Source organism: Eublepharis macularius, chromosome 3, assembly GCF_028583425.1.
Source record: "Eublepharis macularius isolate TG4126 chromosome 3, MPM_Emac_v1.0, whole genome shotgun sequence".
NCBI classification, from domain to species: Eukaryota; Metazoa; Chordata; class Lepidosauria; order Squamata; family Eublepharidae; genus Eublepharis; species Eublepharis macularius.
Window position 1 is genome coordinate 46,928,240 of NC_072792.1, and position 18,678 is coordinate 46,946,917.

An 18,678-nucleotide genomic window follows, 5' to 3' on the forward strand; every position below is an offset into this window, starting at 1 on the left:
CAATTACTGCACGCTGAAGGCAGCTGGACCAGAGTGAATAAGCACAATTGTTGGGAAAACTGCAAACAAATTTTGGGTACAACTGAAAGAGAAGCAAGCAACGCAAACAATATGTTTATCTAAAAACTAATTCCCAGGCCATTTTTATGACTCCCCAAAGTCTATTGGCAAAACATACTTCTCTTTGCCCTGACTGTGGCCGTCGTCACACAGGCTTTTATTTAGCGCTAAAATGGCGCTATTTCCCGGCAAACACCCACCTTATTCCAACACTGTAGCGATTTTCTCTCTTCTGCTTTGTGCTTGATAGTCACGCTATTTTGTGCCTCAGTGTGAATGCCTCACATCAATGTATTTCGCCTCGCAACGTCCTATGCCCTCCCTTCAATCCCAGAATCCATTTCTTCCTGCGACTCCCCTTTTTTTTATTTTATTATGTCCTTATAACGCCATAACGACATAACACAATGCAAACTTTCTGCTGAAGTAAAAATGACTCAATCGCCATGGCAGAGTCTTCAGCGATGGGGATCACGTCAGACAGGGAGTTTTCTGCGGGCAAAGGGCTATTTATATAATTTCAAAGTTGGAAAAACAAAAAGGTCGTAATGTTTTGCTCTAACGGAATGTTTATATGCTGTTATTCTGTTATAGCGGAATTAAATGCCAGAATAATTTTTTAAAAAGGGGGAGGAGCTGCTTCTGCGCGGTTAGAGAGAACAGAACAGAGTGCTTCAGTGTGGACAGCTGGTGGCGCAAAGAGCCGTTAGGTGACCCAAAGAAACGTTACTGTGCCGATAACAGGTAGGACGCTATATGCTGTAAATTTAACGGAAGAGATGCCCGTGTGACGACAGCCTGTGCGTTCACCACCACATCTTGAAATGTACATCTTTCTTCTGGTAGCTCTACTTTCCAATGTCTTCTCCTCATCAGGGCTTTTCATCGGTTCTGGCCCCATACTGCATTCTCTCCAGATTTATTTATTTATTTATAACAGCAACATTGGTGCCTTAAAAAGACCCTTGCAACTGACGGGAAAAAAAGACCACAATATGGCTAACACAAAAACTTTGCAGAGAGCCCTGAATTCCACTTGATATTTTAAAGTTTACCTCTGTGCTTTCTGTACTTTTCCCATTCTTTTTGTGTGTGTGTTTAAAATTAAATCTGCATTGTTGGTGCCTTAAAAAAACCAAAAACAAAACCTTGCAAGTTTCTTTTTTTTTAAATATTTTTTATTTTATTAAAAACCTTGCAAATTTCAATTGACAAAACTGACATGTTCCACAGAAAGTCCACAGCAGAAACTCGGCATTTTTCTAGTGCAGAAAAAAATAAACAGACTTAGATTCGACTCCCTCAAGTGTGGAATTACAGAGGCACAAAGTAGTTCCAATCCTTGTGGATCAAATATCCAGAAAACCCGATGTAAGTGCTCATGTGGAAAACACCCAAGTGCTATGAAGACAGTGTAGAGAGACTGCATATAGGGAAAGATAGTGCACGTATATAGCAGTCCAGCACAATTAACTTTCCCACACTATCAGGCCCATTCAGAAAAGTAAACTGTCATCTTACACCTCAGTTACTCTTGTGTCCCACAGATGCAGATTGGATGCATTAGCTTTCAATCAGAAAGGTGGTGGTTTTTCTAACAATGGAGAATGATTTTATCTTTTTAGTGGGATCTCATAACTGGATTTGAAGTTGAGGGAAAATTCAGAGGCTAAGCACACAGGAAAATGCTAGACAACACCATCACACGCTGGATCAGAGTCAGTCAAAATGATCTTTTGGTAAGAAGCCTGTTCTCATGAAAGGCAATGACAGAGAGGACTAAACACTGTTCTTCCCGCTGGCTTTGGAGGTTACATTTTCATTGACCCATGTTAATTGCTTTAGAATGAGAAAGATCTGTTCATGCCAAACATTAACATACATAGCGTTGCATGTCAACTTGACCTAACCACTATTATGCATGCCTCAGTAACATCTAGATTAGACTACTATAAATGTCCTGTGCGTGTGGCTGCCTTTGCAGGGTGCTTGAAAAGTACAATTGGCACACAATGTAGCTGCCAGAATTTCAACTGCACATGTGTATAGTTCCATCTTGGTCCATCTTCACTGATCACCAGTCTAGTTTTGGCTCCAATTCAAGGCACTGATTTTGACCTTGAAAGTCATAGATGGTTCTGGGCTCAAGATATCTAAAGGAAATCTCATTTATGAACCTACATAGATCAAGATCTAAGGCCCATTTTCACATCCTTCTCCTCCAAGACAGAGCGTGTAGGCATTTATTTAACTGCTTAATTTATATCCTGCCTCTCTCCCCAAAGGGAACCCAAGGCAACTTACAGAGTTCTCCTCTCCTATTTTATATTCACAACAACCCTGTGAGGTAGGTTAGGCTGAGTGTGAGTGATTGGCCCAAAGTCACAGTGAGCTTCCACAGCAGAGTGGAAATACAAAGCTGGGTCTCGCAGATCCTAGTCTGACACTCTAAATGCTACATCAGAAAGCTTCAGTTGCACACCTAGCCTCTGGAGTGCAATTCTAAAGAGGAAACATACAGCCCTTGCAACTCCTCTTGCTTTCTGATTTACTGAAAAACTTGGCCGTTCCAGAGGTCATTAATTGTAGGCTGATTTTTGGTTCCTGAGTTCTCTTGATTGGCTGGTCCTTGTTGTCCGGGCTTCTCCTTTACTTCTGTTTTTCTGAATTTATTCTTATATGCTTTTTATCCTTAAGCCACAATAAGATATTTGCAGAAGGCATGAAAAAGTTCTTAAATAAATATTGACCTTCCTGTGAGAGCCTAGAAAATTTCCCCATTGTTCCCAATGGCCTGATAATTCCCAATGAAGTGCAAGGGATTTTACATCTGGGTAAGTAATTAGCATTGCAGTCTTAATAGAACTTATCACTGCTAATAGTTAAAAGAATAGCAGTTTATTCAAGGCAACCTCTGGACATGCAACAGAATAAAATACAGTAAGCTATAGCGAAAACCAGTTTGGTATAGTAGTTAAGAGCAGCGGGACTCTAATCTAGAGAACTGGGTTTGATTCCCCACTCCTCTGCTTGAAGCCAGCTGGGTGACTTGGGTCAGTCACAGCTTCTAGCTCTCTCAGCCCCACCTGCCCCACAGGGTGACTGTTGTTGTGGGAATAATGATAACATACTTTGTATACCGCTCTGGGCAGGCATTAAGTTGTCCTGAAGGGCGGTATATAAATCAAATGTTGTTGTTGTTGTTAAGATAGCCCAGGCAAGCCCAATCTCCTCACATCTTGGAAGCTAAGCATGGTTGGCCTTGGTTAGTAATTGGATGAGAGATCTCCAGGGAAGACCAGTGATGCTATGCAAAGACAGGCAATGGCAAACCACCTCTGTTAGTCTCTTGCCTTGAAAACCCCAGCAAGGGTCGCCAAAAGTCAGCTATGACTTGATGGCACAGTTTTCACCACGTATGTATGTGTACATACAATGGCCTAATGTATATTTTGATGGGCAAAATCATGCTCAACTCATCTATGTGGGACAGTCCTCCTGATCAACTTCTAGGTTTTTTATGTCCTCTAACAGACATTACTGCAATCCAAAAAGAAAATGCAGTCCCATCTTGCAGTCCCTTTATGTAAACAAAAGGAGAATTTTCTAACACAGATACATATTTTATCTGTTGTTGTTTACATCTGTGTCTGTCTGTGACTAAGATGAACAACAAAGGTTATTCCTTCTAATCCCAGGGGCGCTCTCTCTCTCACACACTCTGGGTGTGCGTGTGTGTGTGTGCGTGCGTGCGTGCGTGTGAGTGAGTGAGTGGGAGAGAGGGAAAGAAGGTTTCTAGTTTTTTTCATCCAACAGTGATCAAAAAGAATGACTTTTTTAAAAACAGCAGAAGAAAGAAGCTATTTACTGGGTTTCTAGAGTGCATTTATATTAAGATCATTCAATTAATTATATAAAATTTTTAAAAACCCAACCACCCATGGACAGAGGTTGTCATGGAACAAATATGTTTCAGTTAGCATCATTACAATCAAACTTTTCTGCCTGAAGTATGAACATCACCCTTATTTCTAAAAAGGGTTTGAATGAGTTTTTTAAAAATATAATTTTAAACATCAAGAAATTCTGGTCCTAAACATGTTGGGCCTGGTCCAAAGATCCTTGTGCCAAAAGTTGTGCTGATGCTGCTGGTTTTGACAATGATGGTGCATTTTGGAGGGAGGGGTCAGCATTGTTCCTTCAAATAGCTTTCTCAACAGCTGGTTAAACAATGAGAATGTTGAAAGATTCCACCATAGAGTCAAAGCTGCATTTTTAGTCTCACTTGACAGATGAGAATGGGACATACATTCAAGATCGATGTGGGAACTACATCTTTTAACAAGGTTCCCACTCCATAAAGGATAGCCGAACACACACACACACACACACACACACACACACGAACACACAAAGAGAGTGACAGAAGGCAAGCAAATTTGCTTCAAGGGACTCCCATATAATGGCCATGATCCAGAGGTCTGTGTATGTTACTGATTTCCACCTGTCATAGTTGGCAACAGCAGGCCCATACAAAGAGGGAAGAGAGAAATAGAAACCACAGTGGAAGTTCTCATCATATACTATTTAAAAGCTGTCAATTGTGCAAACAGTTAAATATGGTTAAGTGTCAATGATTCTAGGACTGTAGCTTAAATAAGAGGGACAATAAAATGTTGCAAAGGGGGGAAATGGAAAAGTATATCAACTTCTAAACAAAAAGAAATAAAGTTACTTTTAAATATAGTTCTGAATGTGCACAAAGGTATGAAAAGCTTTAACCCCCTTAATAATGTGACAGAGAGGTTTTCCAGACGTGTGAACACTGGTGGTTAAAAATGCATACACATCTATGTCCACGTTATATGTTTCTACAGGAAAACAATTGTAGAAGGGAATGGCTATTGCAGCAAAATTAAACAGTCCTTCCAGTGGGCACTCAGAGACAAAAGAGGCAACTGCAATATGTAGAATTTGCCAAGCTTGCAGGGGCAACATGTAAGCTTGCATGTGTACATGCAAGATGTAGAGAAGTATGGTGGTAGTATTTCCAAATGAATCCTTGCAACCTTCATTACCTTCTCTGTACCCCAATTTTATCTGTTGTCTATTACTATAACAATCCCATAGTCTCTTTCCTAGGACTGCAGAAAAGAATTTTCTTTTTACCCACACCTCAGGGGATCTCAGCAGACTGTTAGATAACCATGTTAGATAACAGGGCCAGGGAAAAAAGCACCCTCTCTATATAACTGGACAGATTCAGGCAATACATTTCTACTAATGGAAAGTATTTCCACTGACAGAAAGAAATTTCCCTGCCTGCCTATTCCTGCAACTGCCCACTAATCTCCTCAAAATCTGGTTCCCGTGGGGACAGAAGATAAGAGCATAAAAAGCCAACAGAGATCTGCAGAAGGAGGAGAAAAATTGGTGAATATTGCCTTACTTTCCATTGTGGAAGCAAGCATTGGGATCCAACCCCAAGTTTAGAAACTAACCTGTCTTAATTGTTTCCACCAACTTGTCATTTTTTTCTCCTTCAAGTAATTTCTGGTAGTATCCAGGATTTTGTTCCATGTGAGCCTGGGCACCACTCACAATCATCCAGACCAGAGCACGATGCTCATTTGGAATGCCTTTTCTGATATAGCGTTTCACTGTAATAAAGCACAATTTATATTCTTTGATGCAATTTGTTAAAAACTTTTTTAAAAAAGAGAACAGAAAAGCATCCAGGAAGGACCGTTAAGAAACTTGGCAAATCAAGAGATCAAAAATGTAGAACTAACACTTGAATAAAGCAGTGAGATGTTCAGCTGTTATATATCTGTCACATAACAGGCAATGTAGTATAGTAGTTAAGAGTGTCAGGCTCGGAGAAGACCTGGGTTCAAATTCAGGGACAGCGTTTCCAAGACAACCCTGGGGAGGCAGCATCACCAACACGATGATGCCATTTCCAGGGAATACCCAGAAGCAAAGGCGGTAGCTCTAGGAATGGTTTTAGCATAGAGTTTCCAGCAATTACCAGAACTACCACCGTCATTTTCAGGCATTCCCTAGAAGTGATGTCATCTTGCTGCCAATGCCAGTGAGTTTGTTTATTGTTTAACTTTTTATTTACTTTAATGTTTAATTTTTCCCAGGGAATCTTCTGCCCCGATTGAGGAACTTGGCAGCCTTACATAAAGACCATATCACCTGAGTCTTGGCACATCTACACAGTTCTCCCCAGACCAACTCACTTGTACCTTTCTGCTGTATTCATCTGCCAGCAGGTGAAAAAAACCCTTTTTTTTGTCAGGTGTTCTCTCGGTGATCTCTCCTTCCTCCTGCCCCATTTTAATTGTTGTTTTTATGAATTTTATTGTGATGTATGTGTATTTTAAATTGGTTTTTAACGGTTTTAATGTGTTTTGATTTAGTTTTAATAGTTTTTAAGATGTGTTTTTATTATATATGTTTTTCATATGTTAGCTGCCTTTAGGGTCCCAATGAGGGTAGAAAGGTAGGGTATTCATTTTGTAAATAAATAATAAGAAATAAATTTTGTAAGTTTTCATTAGACTTTCATTAGGGCTAGCTTTGGCACCAGTTCCTTTTTTAAAAACATAGTTAAACTTTCAGACTAAATAAGTTATACTAAACTGTATAATCATAATATACAGCAAAGTATCAAGAACCAGCAGAGAGACATACAAATCATAAAACCTGCGTCAAACACATTTTAAGAAGGCTCTTTACAATTTCAAAATGAATCAGAAATCAATTACAGTTCTACTATAGATATTTCTTCAAGCAACTGGCACTTAACAACAGTAGGGACCCGCCCCCCCTTCCCCCAGAGATGTTATATTATCTTGATACTTACAGATAAGAAAAAAACTGCAGCCTATTTTTGTCATGATTTATTTATTTATTCAATTTATAGTCGGCTTTCTCCACAAGCTATCACATCTCTTTCGCCTTTGCATCTAACCCTGTCTTATAATAATAATAACAACAACATTTGATTTATATACCACCCTTCAGGACAACTTAACACCCACTCAGAGTAGTTTACAAAGTGTTATTATCATCCTCACGACAATCACTCTGTGAAGTGGGTGGGGCTGAGAGAGCTCTGAGAGTGCTGTGACTAGCCCAAGGTCACCCAGCTGGCTTCAAGTGGAGGAGTGGGGAATCAAACCCGGTTCTCCAGATTAGAGTCCCGCTGCTCTTAACCACTACACCAAACTGGCAATAATGACTATTGACTTTGAAAATAAAGCCAGTATGAAACACAGTTAAATCAGATGCTGCCAGCAGAGACTGCCTTATGACTTTGGTGCCTCTACAAGGCAAAAGCAGAGCCCTGCAGTCTGAAACATATTAGCGCTCCACTCTGCTTTCTTTTTGACACAAAAACAGCCAGAAGTCTCAAGCAAATAAAAACCAATTTAAATTCTGGAGATGGAGCATATATTTCTAGATATCAGCAGGAACAGAGAACTTCCCAATGCATAACTTTATAGTGACTGAACTTTTTGGAGTGTGTTCTGCTTTATTCTGAATGAATGATTCTTTATATCAAAAGAAGTGCATGTTTCTTTTCCATTACCATGCAGAATAAAGAATACAAATAGTCTCCCAGAATTAATACTAAAAATTGTGGCCAGCTAGACTTCCAACTACATCCATTCAAACTTAAAAACCCTATCACAAGAACACTTGCTAACTAAATGTAAGAAAGAGTTCCTATTTTCAATTTAGACAACTGCTGGCATAAGATTATCACAGCAGTGGGAAAATCCACGGCATTTGATTATCCAGGATGGAGGGTTTTTTGGCACTGAGAAAGCTGAAACATTTAATCAGACCTGTGAAAGCCTGATTTTAAAAGAGAGATATAGACACCAAAGACACTTCGAATGTTTTTACCAGGCGTGGTTCATCACTTCCTGGTTTGGCTCCCGCTCCTAGGTTATTGCCTCTTGATAAACAGCCAATAATCTGCAATGATTACTTTCCTAGTAAGTTTCACATGTACATATTTCAGGACCAGCTGTTACTAATGTTCCAAAAACAAAAAGAAGCACCCTTAGTGATAACAGCAGAAAAATAGTGGACACCCCACAACTAAGGGGTAGAAAAGAGACGGATACAATATACAAAATAACCGTATCTATTTATAATTCATTTAAAGTGACATAGTGCAATTTCATACAAAAATAGATTCACAGGTTATACATAAGATTTCGTTCTGCGTTCATCAGTATCAGCACAGAGACATTCTTCTTGAAATTTAAAGAAAATACTATTTGGATATTATTGTTTTTCTGACTGCACCTATGAAGTAGCAATTTTGCTGAAATTGTGCCTTTGCACAGCATTTGGCCGGCTGCCTATACATTTGTGAATGAAATCTTATGTTACTAATGTTCCAGCATTAATCAGAAATCTGTTGGACAAGCAGAGAGAAGTGAACTTCCTGCCCTCACAGACAAATCCCTCCTTTTCTGATTCAACCCCACGTGTGGGCCAATGTCAATGGAAACGGTGCTTTAATTTGCTTTGGCTTTAAAGCTGAACCTTTTCCCCATAAATATCCTAAACCAACAGAAACTGAGAGAGATGTGAATAAACTTTAAAGCACTTTAAATGCAGAAGCACCGTCCAACTCCTAACCAGATGTGCTCCAGCAAGTTTTCCTATAAGCAACTCGCATGCCAAACCCTCAAACTGCTTTGTAAATTCATAAGGTAGAGATGGAAGCAGCTGCTGAAAGGGAAACAGGGAAAGCCGCTAGGGAATTGCCACCACAGCTGATATTGATCATTCCAACCACAAAAAATAAAGCAAGAGTGGAGTCTTAAGACCCTGTGATTTAAGATTCAGTACGGATAGCCCAGATCTCAGAACCTAGAGGGTTGTCTCTGTCTAGTACTTGGACCCCCAAGAGAGTCTACGGTTGCTACAGGCAAAGCAAACCATCTCTGTTAGTCTCTTGCCTTGAAAATCCTATGGGGTTGCCATGTCAACTGTGACTTGACAGCAAAAAAAAAAAATGAAGGACATGTTAAGAGAGAAATACACATCTCATCATTAATAACGAGGGAGAGATTCTGAGGCCCTGAGCAAAAAGTCAAGGATACCCCTCCACACACGCCCCTTTACTCCAACTCTGAACAAGAATAGAACATCGAATTCTCACAATGCATTTCTCTTCCAAAACACACCACAATTTGTGTTCTAACTTGGCTGTATTTTCTATCACCATTCTCCATCACTTCCACCAGCCACAGGGGACCCACTAGGCTATCCCATAGAGAAGACAACCCCCCCGCCCCCGTTAAGAACATGGAAGTCACAAAGAGCTGCCAGAATGTCATGAATTAAGAAGAATGGTAAATATCTGACCTCTTGAACGAATATAGTACTAATATAGTAGACGGAAAGGGGAATGGCTGGGAGAGTTACATTACCAACTCACTGCCTGCATTTCTACAGAGAGACCTAGATTTACATGATCAAGAGGTAAAACAAAGGTTGGACGAGCCTAAAAGGAGAGGATTTATCATGATTAACCTCCCATTACCTTAAGACAAAGTAGCACCAGGGTCAGCACCTTACTAGGACAGTAATTAAAAGCCAGCATTGGTAGGAGAACAAAAAAAGATGTCCACAAGAATGCAGTATGGTGATTGTTGGTTAGCGATAACCTTCATTTATTTCCCATTTCAAAACCATTGCCACAACTGCCTATCCCCTGCCCCAGCAAGAGAACTTACACCTTCTGTGCTTGGGCAGAGTAGCAGAGGCTACTGGAACTGTGCACCCACCGCCGTAGCAGCCTTGCCAGCTGGGCAATGGGGCTATATAACCCATTTATCCCAAGTATTCCTGCCTTTCTGCAGATCTGTGGGACCATGAGCGTGGATGGCACTTTGGAGTACTATGCAGCCAAGAATGCTGTAGCTCATGCCCTCCCAGCTTGGCACCCCAACCAAAGCAATGAACCCCAAGCCCTAAATCAGCCAGTGCTAAAACAAGATCTGTCTCATATGTTAGAAATACACACTGTCTTTTTATTGCATTCATAACTGAACTATTACTCTTGGTATATTTTTAATAAAGAAATATTGGCCAGTTTGTTTTTCATTTCTCTGCCTGCTCACTAGTTGCCTGAGTAGCCCATGACAGCCTAGCATTGAAGCACTACCACAATCAAATGAGGGAGGGAGATTTGACTTTTTTTTCTCTAGTAAACTCTAATGACCATGACCTTCCATACATGAATGTACAAATCATGTTGTTCTAGTCTACATGTCTGATTCTACACTTCTCTGCAAATTCAGTGGGTAAGGCTTTGCATGCAAAAAGTCCCACTCTCAAATTTTCAGTTAAAGGAACTCAACTGGAAGGTGCTGGGAAAGACCCTAGAGAGATGTTGCAAGATGCAGTCATTGGATGGATCAATGGTTTGACTTCGCATAAGGCAGCTCCATATGTTAATGTGGGACACCAAACACACGCATGTTAGAGATAGGGCAGGCATAGCAGAAGTGGAGGAGCAAGTGAATGCCTTTCTTTTTCTCCCAGCCTCCCCCCCGCCCCCATCAGACTGAATGTGTGTACCTATTACAAGTTGAAAAGCAGGCTACCATTTAATATGACTTCTCAATTAAGCACTGGTGAAGGACTCAAACATTGACTCTAAGGCCACTCCTACATGTAAACAAATCTTACATACATGTACTATATACCTATGCCATGTTACGAGTGATCTGGGGTGGTTTCAGTTCAGCAGTTCCAATGCAAACTTGATCAGAAAGTTTACTCAGTTTATATTGAAAGTACTTGATGAAAGAATTCAAACTACCTTACTACTTCAGCCTTAGCTACATCATATTCAGTTTAAGAAATAATCAGGTACATATTAACAGTGCAATCCGAAGAACACTTTGCTGAGAATAAGCTCCACTGGCTTCAGTAGGATTCTGAGTAGACCTGATTTGGATTGCTCTCTCATTCCATCTAAGTTCTTCTTTCTAATGATTTGCATTGTGAGAAACTGGGCTTCCACGAGTGGCCTGTTAAGAACAAAAACTTCATGCCCCACAGCACTTTATTGTACAGGGTTTGCAACAAATAGCAGCAAACAGATTAAATTGGTTTTTTACAAGGGCATTATCTATGTAGAAATGAAAGACATTAATCAGTGATCACTGCCAGAGTTCACCACAACTCTTTACCAGCTCTTTTAAATTAGTCACATTGCTGGCAGGGGAAAAGAATGGAGATGCTTATATGCAGATATATGTATTATAGGACTGCTTTTTGCTGATGAACGCAATCTCCTCAGTAAACTTTATACCTAATTTCTGTTTATCTGGACAGAGTTGATGTACAAATAAACTGAGTTGGCTTTATCTACAGTAAATACTACTAGTTTTAAAAGCAGAAGAGATAACAAGTCAGCTTAGGTGAGAGAGCCTTCAACTTTTACAATACAGGAGTCTAAATACATGACACCCACCCACATGTTTGGAGAGGCAATAACTAACTACTATAGAGAGCAACAGGGTGCCATTTCAATTTTCCACTTTAAGTAAAAAATGTCTGAGGTTGATCATAGGAATTGTCCCATCTGGCTCCAAAGGACAGATTAAACAGCCCTTTTTAATATTTCCATGTTCTGAAAAAAACAGGAAGTGTTGTGGAAACAGAGTAAAAGGGAAAGAATGAAGCAAAAGGAAAACCTTCCAACACAACCAACGTAGGAAAATTATTAAACACTTGAAGAGTATGCTTGCCATATGCATTTGTGCAGAGTATTAAAATATTGTCCTTCACCAGTAGCCATACAAAGCAAAGACATATAGATGCAGACTGACAAAGATAGTATGTTTAGATTTGCCATCGAGACAGGGCAAATACAGCATACAGTAATCAAATATACTTGCATGATCCACTATTTTAAATAGGTAACAGGGCTATATTATAATAGAATGGTTCAGAAAGATGTTTGCGGACTATACTACCATATATAGGACATACTCTATGTCACAGTATGTATTCTCCTGCTATGTAATTTCTGTCATTGTTAATATTCTCATCCTGTTGACTGCATTGCCTTATACTGTGTAGTCCACCTTTTGTCTCAGTGAGAAAGACGAACTATACATAATGAAAATAAAACCCTATAATTCATGCAACTGAATCTTACCTTTCAAACTTTTTGGTACCCCGCTATTTCCCTTTAAAAGCTTGGACCACTTAATCGCTCTTCTGGTGAGTACCACTAGATAGGTAGAAAAGAATTCTTCATATGTGGTGTAGTCAAAGTCTGCTGGCCTTTCAAACCCATAAGCATCCACCCTACAAATATAAATGATGTCACAGTTATTGCATATACCTAACCATATGTTGCTGTTCAGAAATACAGACTGAAGGAAAATACTGAACATAAAAGGGCAAAAAGGAAAGTATGCCAAAGGATGATGCCACTATTTAGAACAATTGATTAACCTAATAAAATTATTGGCAGATTAACAAGAAAATTCTGTTTTTAAAAGGTATCTAGTTAGCATTAGTTTGGCCCCAATATTTTTATATATATACATAAGTATCAGCAGAATAGGAGCTTCAATAATCAGCAGCAATACTTTCTAGCATTTGTAGATGAGCGCGAAATCCTAACAGCCACAACAGCTATGTGAATCCTCCCTCTTTAGAGTTAGTATGACTTTGAATAGCAGTTTCTGGGAGACAAACACTGAAGATAGGTACTGCCTTTCATGTTCAGCTGAATGCATTCTGGGAATACCTGGTTAGTCACTATTTGAGACAACATGTTATTGGATAGATGGACACTTGGACTGATCCAATGGGGCTCATGTTTTTATATTCCCAACTGCACTTACAAATTATAGTACTCCAGTGTAGTAAGCTATAATACAATGTCACATGAGAGCTGATAGCTAACAGCATGAGCTGAGATATCCTCAGCTGAGATCTCATGTAAGCCACTTACTCATCAGATGGGCTTAGGTAAGTCACTATGTTTTATTCTTGAACATCTCAGGTTGCAAGATCTACATCCTTCATAAGACTGCAAGTGAAGCTCTAGGAATGCTTGTTAAGATGCTAGATAAAGATGCTAGAGAGCCAGTTTGGTCTAGTGGTTAAGAGAGCGGGACTCTAATCTGGAGAACTGGGTTTGATTCCCCCCTCCTCCACCTGAAGCCAACTGGATGACCTTGGGCCAGTAATGGCTCTCTGGAGCTCTCTCAGCCCCACCCACCTCACAGGGTGTTTTGTTGTGGGGATAACTAACATACTTTGTAAACGGCTCTGAGTGGGCATTAAGTTGTCCTGAAGGGCGGTATATAAATCAAATGTTGTTGTTATATATGCCAAGTATTGTTATCTAAGTGGAATGTTAATGGACCACTTATACTACATGACCTCTTTACAGTCTCTGAGATTTTAATGCTGAAATCATTTTTCTTAGAATTTGTTACAAATCAGATATGAAACATTTGCAGAACTTGTTACTTTGCATTTCCAACAAATATTCATTCACAAAAGGAATCCCTGGTTAGTACCCTTGACATCTTAGATCACTGAATACCATCCAGCTCTGTATAGTAATATTTGTTTGCATTTTTTGCATGTTGCCACTAAAAGGCGATGGATCACTAAGAAACACACTTCCCTTTAACTTGCTGCTTTGCTCCTTGAACATGTGGACAAACCAGGAAATGGAAAATCACAGTTTACATCATTTAAAAGGCACCTCGCTTTATTAATGAACTGAAAGAGAAACAGCCAGTATTTCACAGTACCCAGGTGCCTGTGCTTAAATGTCAGTGGTTTCAGGAGATTTATGAAGTACTGGGCTCTTTTAGGTATAAAAGAGTTTGTAGGCTAAGACACCCCCACCACCACCACCATATTGCGTTCATTTCTTCCACAGAACTTGGATGCTTGGAATCTTGGATAGAAGCATGACTACAAATTACTTTTCCAGAGCAAAAGCACTTTAGCCCAACTGATACATGCAGCAATGTTTAAAAAACCTTTTCTTGGACCATGCACCTTCAGATTGCAAATACAGGTTTGTATTTTTCAATATTGCTCCATGGGGGAAAAAACTCCAAATAGAAAAACAGCATTTCAAGGAGAAGCTAGGTTTCTCCCCAACATCTACTTTTAGGAATATAATGGAAGGGATTTGGAGAAGGACGGGCAGCTTTCAAGACCACCAACCTCCATAGGTGGTATGAAAAGGTTCCACCCAAGAAAAAAAAAACCCTAACACTGGTTCCACCCAAGAAAAAAACCCCTAACACTGGTTTTGCCGCATTTGTAAACTGGGCCCTATCACCTGATGACATACATTAGCACAAGGGATATACTGCTACTGCCTGGTTATGAAGATGGAAATAAATACTAAGTAGGCATTCATGATGTCTTATTTGTCATCTGTCTGCTGAAATGATACTGATGACTCCTTTGAATTTGTAAACAATCCCTTACCTCTGTCTAGACAATATCGAACCTCTTCATGAGCTCTCATTATCTGTAGCTTTTATATACGTGTTCCATATTTCTGAAAAAAGTCTACCTAATTATTAAAGTAACACCAAAACTACAAGAAGCTGTCATACAGTTTGTTAATTCGTTCTTTCACACCAATCTCTTTCTAACGGACTCCTTTAATATTGAGTTTGTAAACATCTTTTTCAAGGCTGTTCCATAAACACACTAATACAGTGATGTGAACTCCATAAGTTAAGTCTGGTTCACTAAAAATGGTGTGGTAACCTGCTTAATTGGTAACAGCAGAAGAAAAATAAATGATTTCTGAAGAATTAACATGTAAAAAGCATTTCAGCATTTCCAAAATATTCCAGTACTTCAGAGGTCCTACTTTATTAAGCTAACAACCAAGAGAAAATTGTAAGTACTGAACTAAATCACTTTAAGTGCCTGAGTCAAAAATAAAGTTCTGCCATTTTAATGGAACTTTCATGTGCGTGTGTAAGACTGCACCCTATTTATTCAACTGCAATTCTATGCAATAAACAATCACGCCTGTTAAAGAAATAGCAAGAAAAGAGGGTCTACAATGAGGCTCGAAAAGTTCTCTGCTTTGTTTACATTTAGTCAGCAGAATTAGCGAATCGAATAAAAAAGCCAAAACAACATCGATTGTCCCTCCTTAAAGAACCATGGGCATGAAGTTCCAATGACATAAATTCACTGGCACGCTGGCCCGGTTGTCAATGAAAACGCGAACTCAGTCCATGTCACCGTATCCATCAGAGGCCGCACGCGCAGCTGCCCAGGGACGAGGAGGCTCCGGGACACCTTCTGGAGAACCGACCCAGAGTGCCCATGGGCACACCGGCGCTGCCTCCTCGGGGCCGCCGGCCTCAGTCAGGTCCTCCTTCCCGGCGCCGCGCCGTGTGGAAGGCGCCCCTGGAAGGCCGCCAGGCCAGCCCCGGAGGGACGTGAGGTTTGTGGAAGAGGCGAGGCGCGAGGGCTTCCCCGAGCCCCCTCCGCGTACCTGTGAACGTCGCTCTCGCGCGCTGCTTGCCGAGCTCGCCGCTCCTCCTCCTCTCCCTCCATGGGGAAGGAGTGCCCGGGATTCCTCCAGCACAGAATGATCGACCCCGCGGCGGGCCTCTCCGCGCTCCCCTTTGGAGAGGGCTCCGCGTCTGGCCGCCGTCCCGAGGGGGCTGCTGCGCCCTCCTCCACGCAAAGAGCGGGCGCAACACCTCCCCGGGAAGCTCTTCGGGCTGCGAAGTTCAGCGGCGTCGCCCTTCAGGGCTGCTCCGGGCTGCCGGCACGCTCAGGAGGCGACGCGGAGGCGCTGGCTTCCGAGGGTGGCGTCCCGCCCATGCCAGCCAGGCGCCCTTCACGCAGCTCCCTTGCGACCCCGCGGAAGGCTCCCTCGGCGGCTCCGCACCGCAGCGCCCTTCTTCAGCTGCCCGCCCGCGCCTCCCTCCTGCCGGCGGCTCAACACCCTGTCGCGCCTCCTGAAGCAGCGCACGGCTGCAAACTTCTCAGGCAGGGAAACTTGTGAGCGCGGCTGAGAGGAAGCCTCCGCTCCCCCGCCCTCTTCGCGGCGATTCTTCCCAAGGCAACCTGCTGCTCCCTCCCTCCCTCCTTCCCTCCCCGACTCGGCTCCTCTGACCTGCGCGCGCACTTCCCTGGCCGGCTTCAGTGCAGAAGAGGGGGGCCCTGGCCACGCGCCTCTGCTTCATCTGCCCGCAGGGAATACAGGAGTTCCGGACTCTGCACGGTACAGGGGTCAAGCGCCTGCTTCTTTCTCGGGAGCGAGGGAAATGGGCATTTTGTCTTTAAAAGAGTTCCCTGGAGCATGCGCGACGAGCCGGGGTGCTGGGAATGTTGGACTAGGACCTCAGAGAATCAGGTTCGGAGAGCTCCACGGCACCATAAAGCTTACTGGATTACTTTGAGCCACTTGGCCTAGCCTAACCCACAAGGTTATTGTGAGAATAACGAGACTGTTAGAGACTACTCTAAATTTCTTAGAGGAACTGCAGAATAAATAAAAAACATGCAGAATGCCCTTTCCAGTGATCTATGAATGTGATAAGCTATCAGTGATAAGAAGCTAAGGACTGGTGTTTCTGGGTAAGAATCAGCAGGAAATTCTGCTAGGTTGATCATAACATGCTGGGTTTATGCACAGGCGGTGTGAGGGGACCTTTTTGCGTTGTGTGTGTGACATTATCACCTCCTGTGATTGAGGTGAGGAGTACCTGCAAACTTGAAAAGGGGTCAGTTCATGCCCCATTAAACAACTCACATGAATATTACAACTGAGTGTTTTAATACTGGAAGGAGAGCAGAGCAACCTTCCTGAGCAGGGCAAAGTGGCAAATGCTAATCCCCTTTCATGGCAGTAATCTCCAGAGTTGATGCAGCTAATATAGTTGCCAATCCACAAAAAATACAAAAATACAACCTATAGCCATTTGCTAGAAAAACCAAGGGTTAACCTGTTACTCAAAACTTAGGCAGAAAATACATAAGAGGACCCCTGTTACACTGTTTTAATGCATGATATATTACATACATATATGGTACCCAGCAACAGATGCTGAAAAAGGAAGGGTACAAAGTGATAGGCAGTCTTTCTCTGAATAGCCTCTTAATAGAAAACTTGCTCAATATGACATTGAATTTTGTTTTCCTTTTTTTCTTCTTCATTTTTGAGTACTTTGCTAACTACTGGCGTAGGAGGTAGTGGTCACTTCTCCATTTTTGAGTGCTTTTCTAACTGCTAGCGTAGGAGGTAGTGGTCAATGTTGAACAGCCCCTGAGAGTGGCCCTACGCAGAGTCCCATTGTGTGCTGCTGAAGGATCCCTTTTCCCACATGCAGCTACAAACAGAATTGAAAAGTTTCAACTGATCTTCAGTGCTATGTTTGCGATAAAAATTTGTCCCCTTATGCAAGGTTCTTCTATTTGTCTACTTGGAAACAAGTCCTCTTCCATAAGGGTTCTATTTCTCCCAATTGTATTTTATTTTTGTCTTCAGCATAATTAATTGCTTCCTATTCTCTGTGGATGGCGCCTTCTTTTTCAGCATTCATGAATCAATCATACACTGTCAGAGTATTTAACAATAGAGTCCTAACCAGAGTTACACTATTCTAAGCCAATGGACTTTGAAAGGTATAGCTCTGTTTAACGTTACACTGTATGTATCCCAGTCCATCAAACAAAAATGCCAAGAAACAGGAAGTAATTAATGTGGAAAGATAAGGAATGGAAGACACTTTAAAGCAACAATAGCCCTGATAAAGTGGTGATTTGACTACCCACACAAAACAACTTGGCATTGCAATTGCTTTTTAAATTTTAAATGTTGCCACTGATCAAATCATTAAAAAGATGGAAATACAACATATGTGAGAAATTCCCAGTGATGCCATATGAACTGTTCATTAAAACTAAGTGAACAAATAATGGCAGCCCCAAACTAAATGGGTACTGTGAAACAATCCACTGCTATAGAATCTTGTGTCAAATGTGCACAATTGCACATGAACTCACTGTCTGAGAAGTCATCTCCAGTGGTTTCTCCCAGACTGAAGGGATTATGTTCAATGAGAGTGTCCAAGGTCACTAAGAGCTAAAATCAGATTTTAAGAAGCTTAAGAATTCTCCAGTCTCTGAAATAGATGACCTCTAAATAACAACATTTCAGCAATGCTAAAATAAGAGTTCCTAAGCTTCTGGAGTAAATTAAAGACCCTGTTCTCTATATAAGCATGAGGCCCACACACAAACAGAATAACCTATATTTCATAGCACCCATTTTCAAAGGAGAAAAAAAAAGAAGTGGTCATTGATTTGCATTCCTTTGTCAAACTCAATACAATATTTGCAATGATGGGATTTTAAGATCCCTTTTTTGCTTTGAATTTATGTTATCATTGATCTACACACAGTCTTACAAATTATGTTGCTTTTGAAAGTGCGGGGGGGGGGGTTTGCAAGGAAACTACAGTTCCAAAAGCAACAATTTATTATTGTCTTACAAACAACTGCTTTACACGAACTGCTTCTGTTGGGTAAAACTAAAGCACA

General features: G+C 41.2%; 1 protein-coding gene across 1 annotated transcript in view; it reads right to left on the reverse strand.

Annotated features, from left to right (window-relative positions):
• GRTP1 (growth hormone regulated TBC protein 1) overlaps positions 1-16,233 on the reverse strand; it is a 28,177-nt gene extending 11,944 nt beyond the window's left edge. The window contains exons 1-3 of the mRNA XM_054973087.1: positions 15,620-16,233; positions 12,272-12,423; positions 5,562-5,720 (exon numbers count right to left, since the gene is read on the reverse strand). Coding sequence (XP_054829062.1) covers positions 5,562-5,720; positions 12,272-12,423; positions 15,620-15,681 — 373 coding nt within the window. The 5' untranslated portion in view covers positions 15,682-16,233. The remainder of the gene's footprint in view (positions 1-5,561; positions 5,721-12,271; positions 12,424-15,619) is intronic.
• Positions 16,234-18,678: the final 2,445 nt, after the last annotated feature.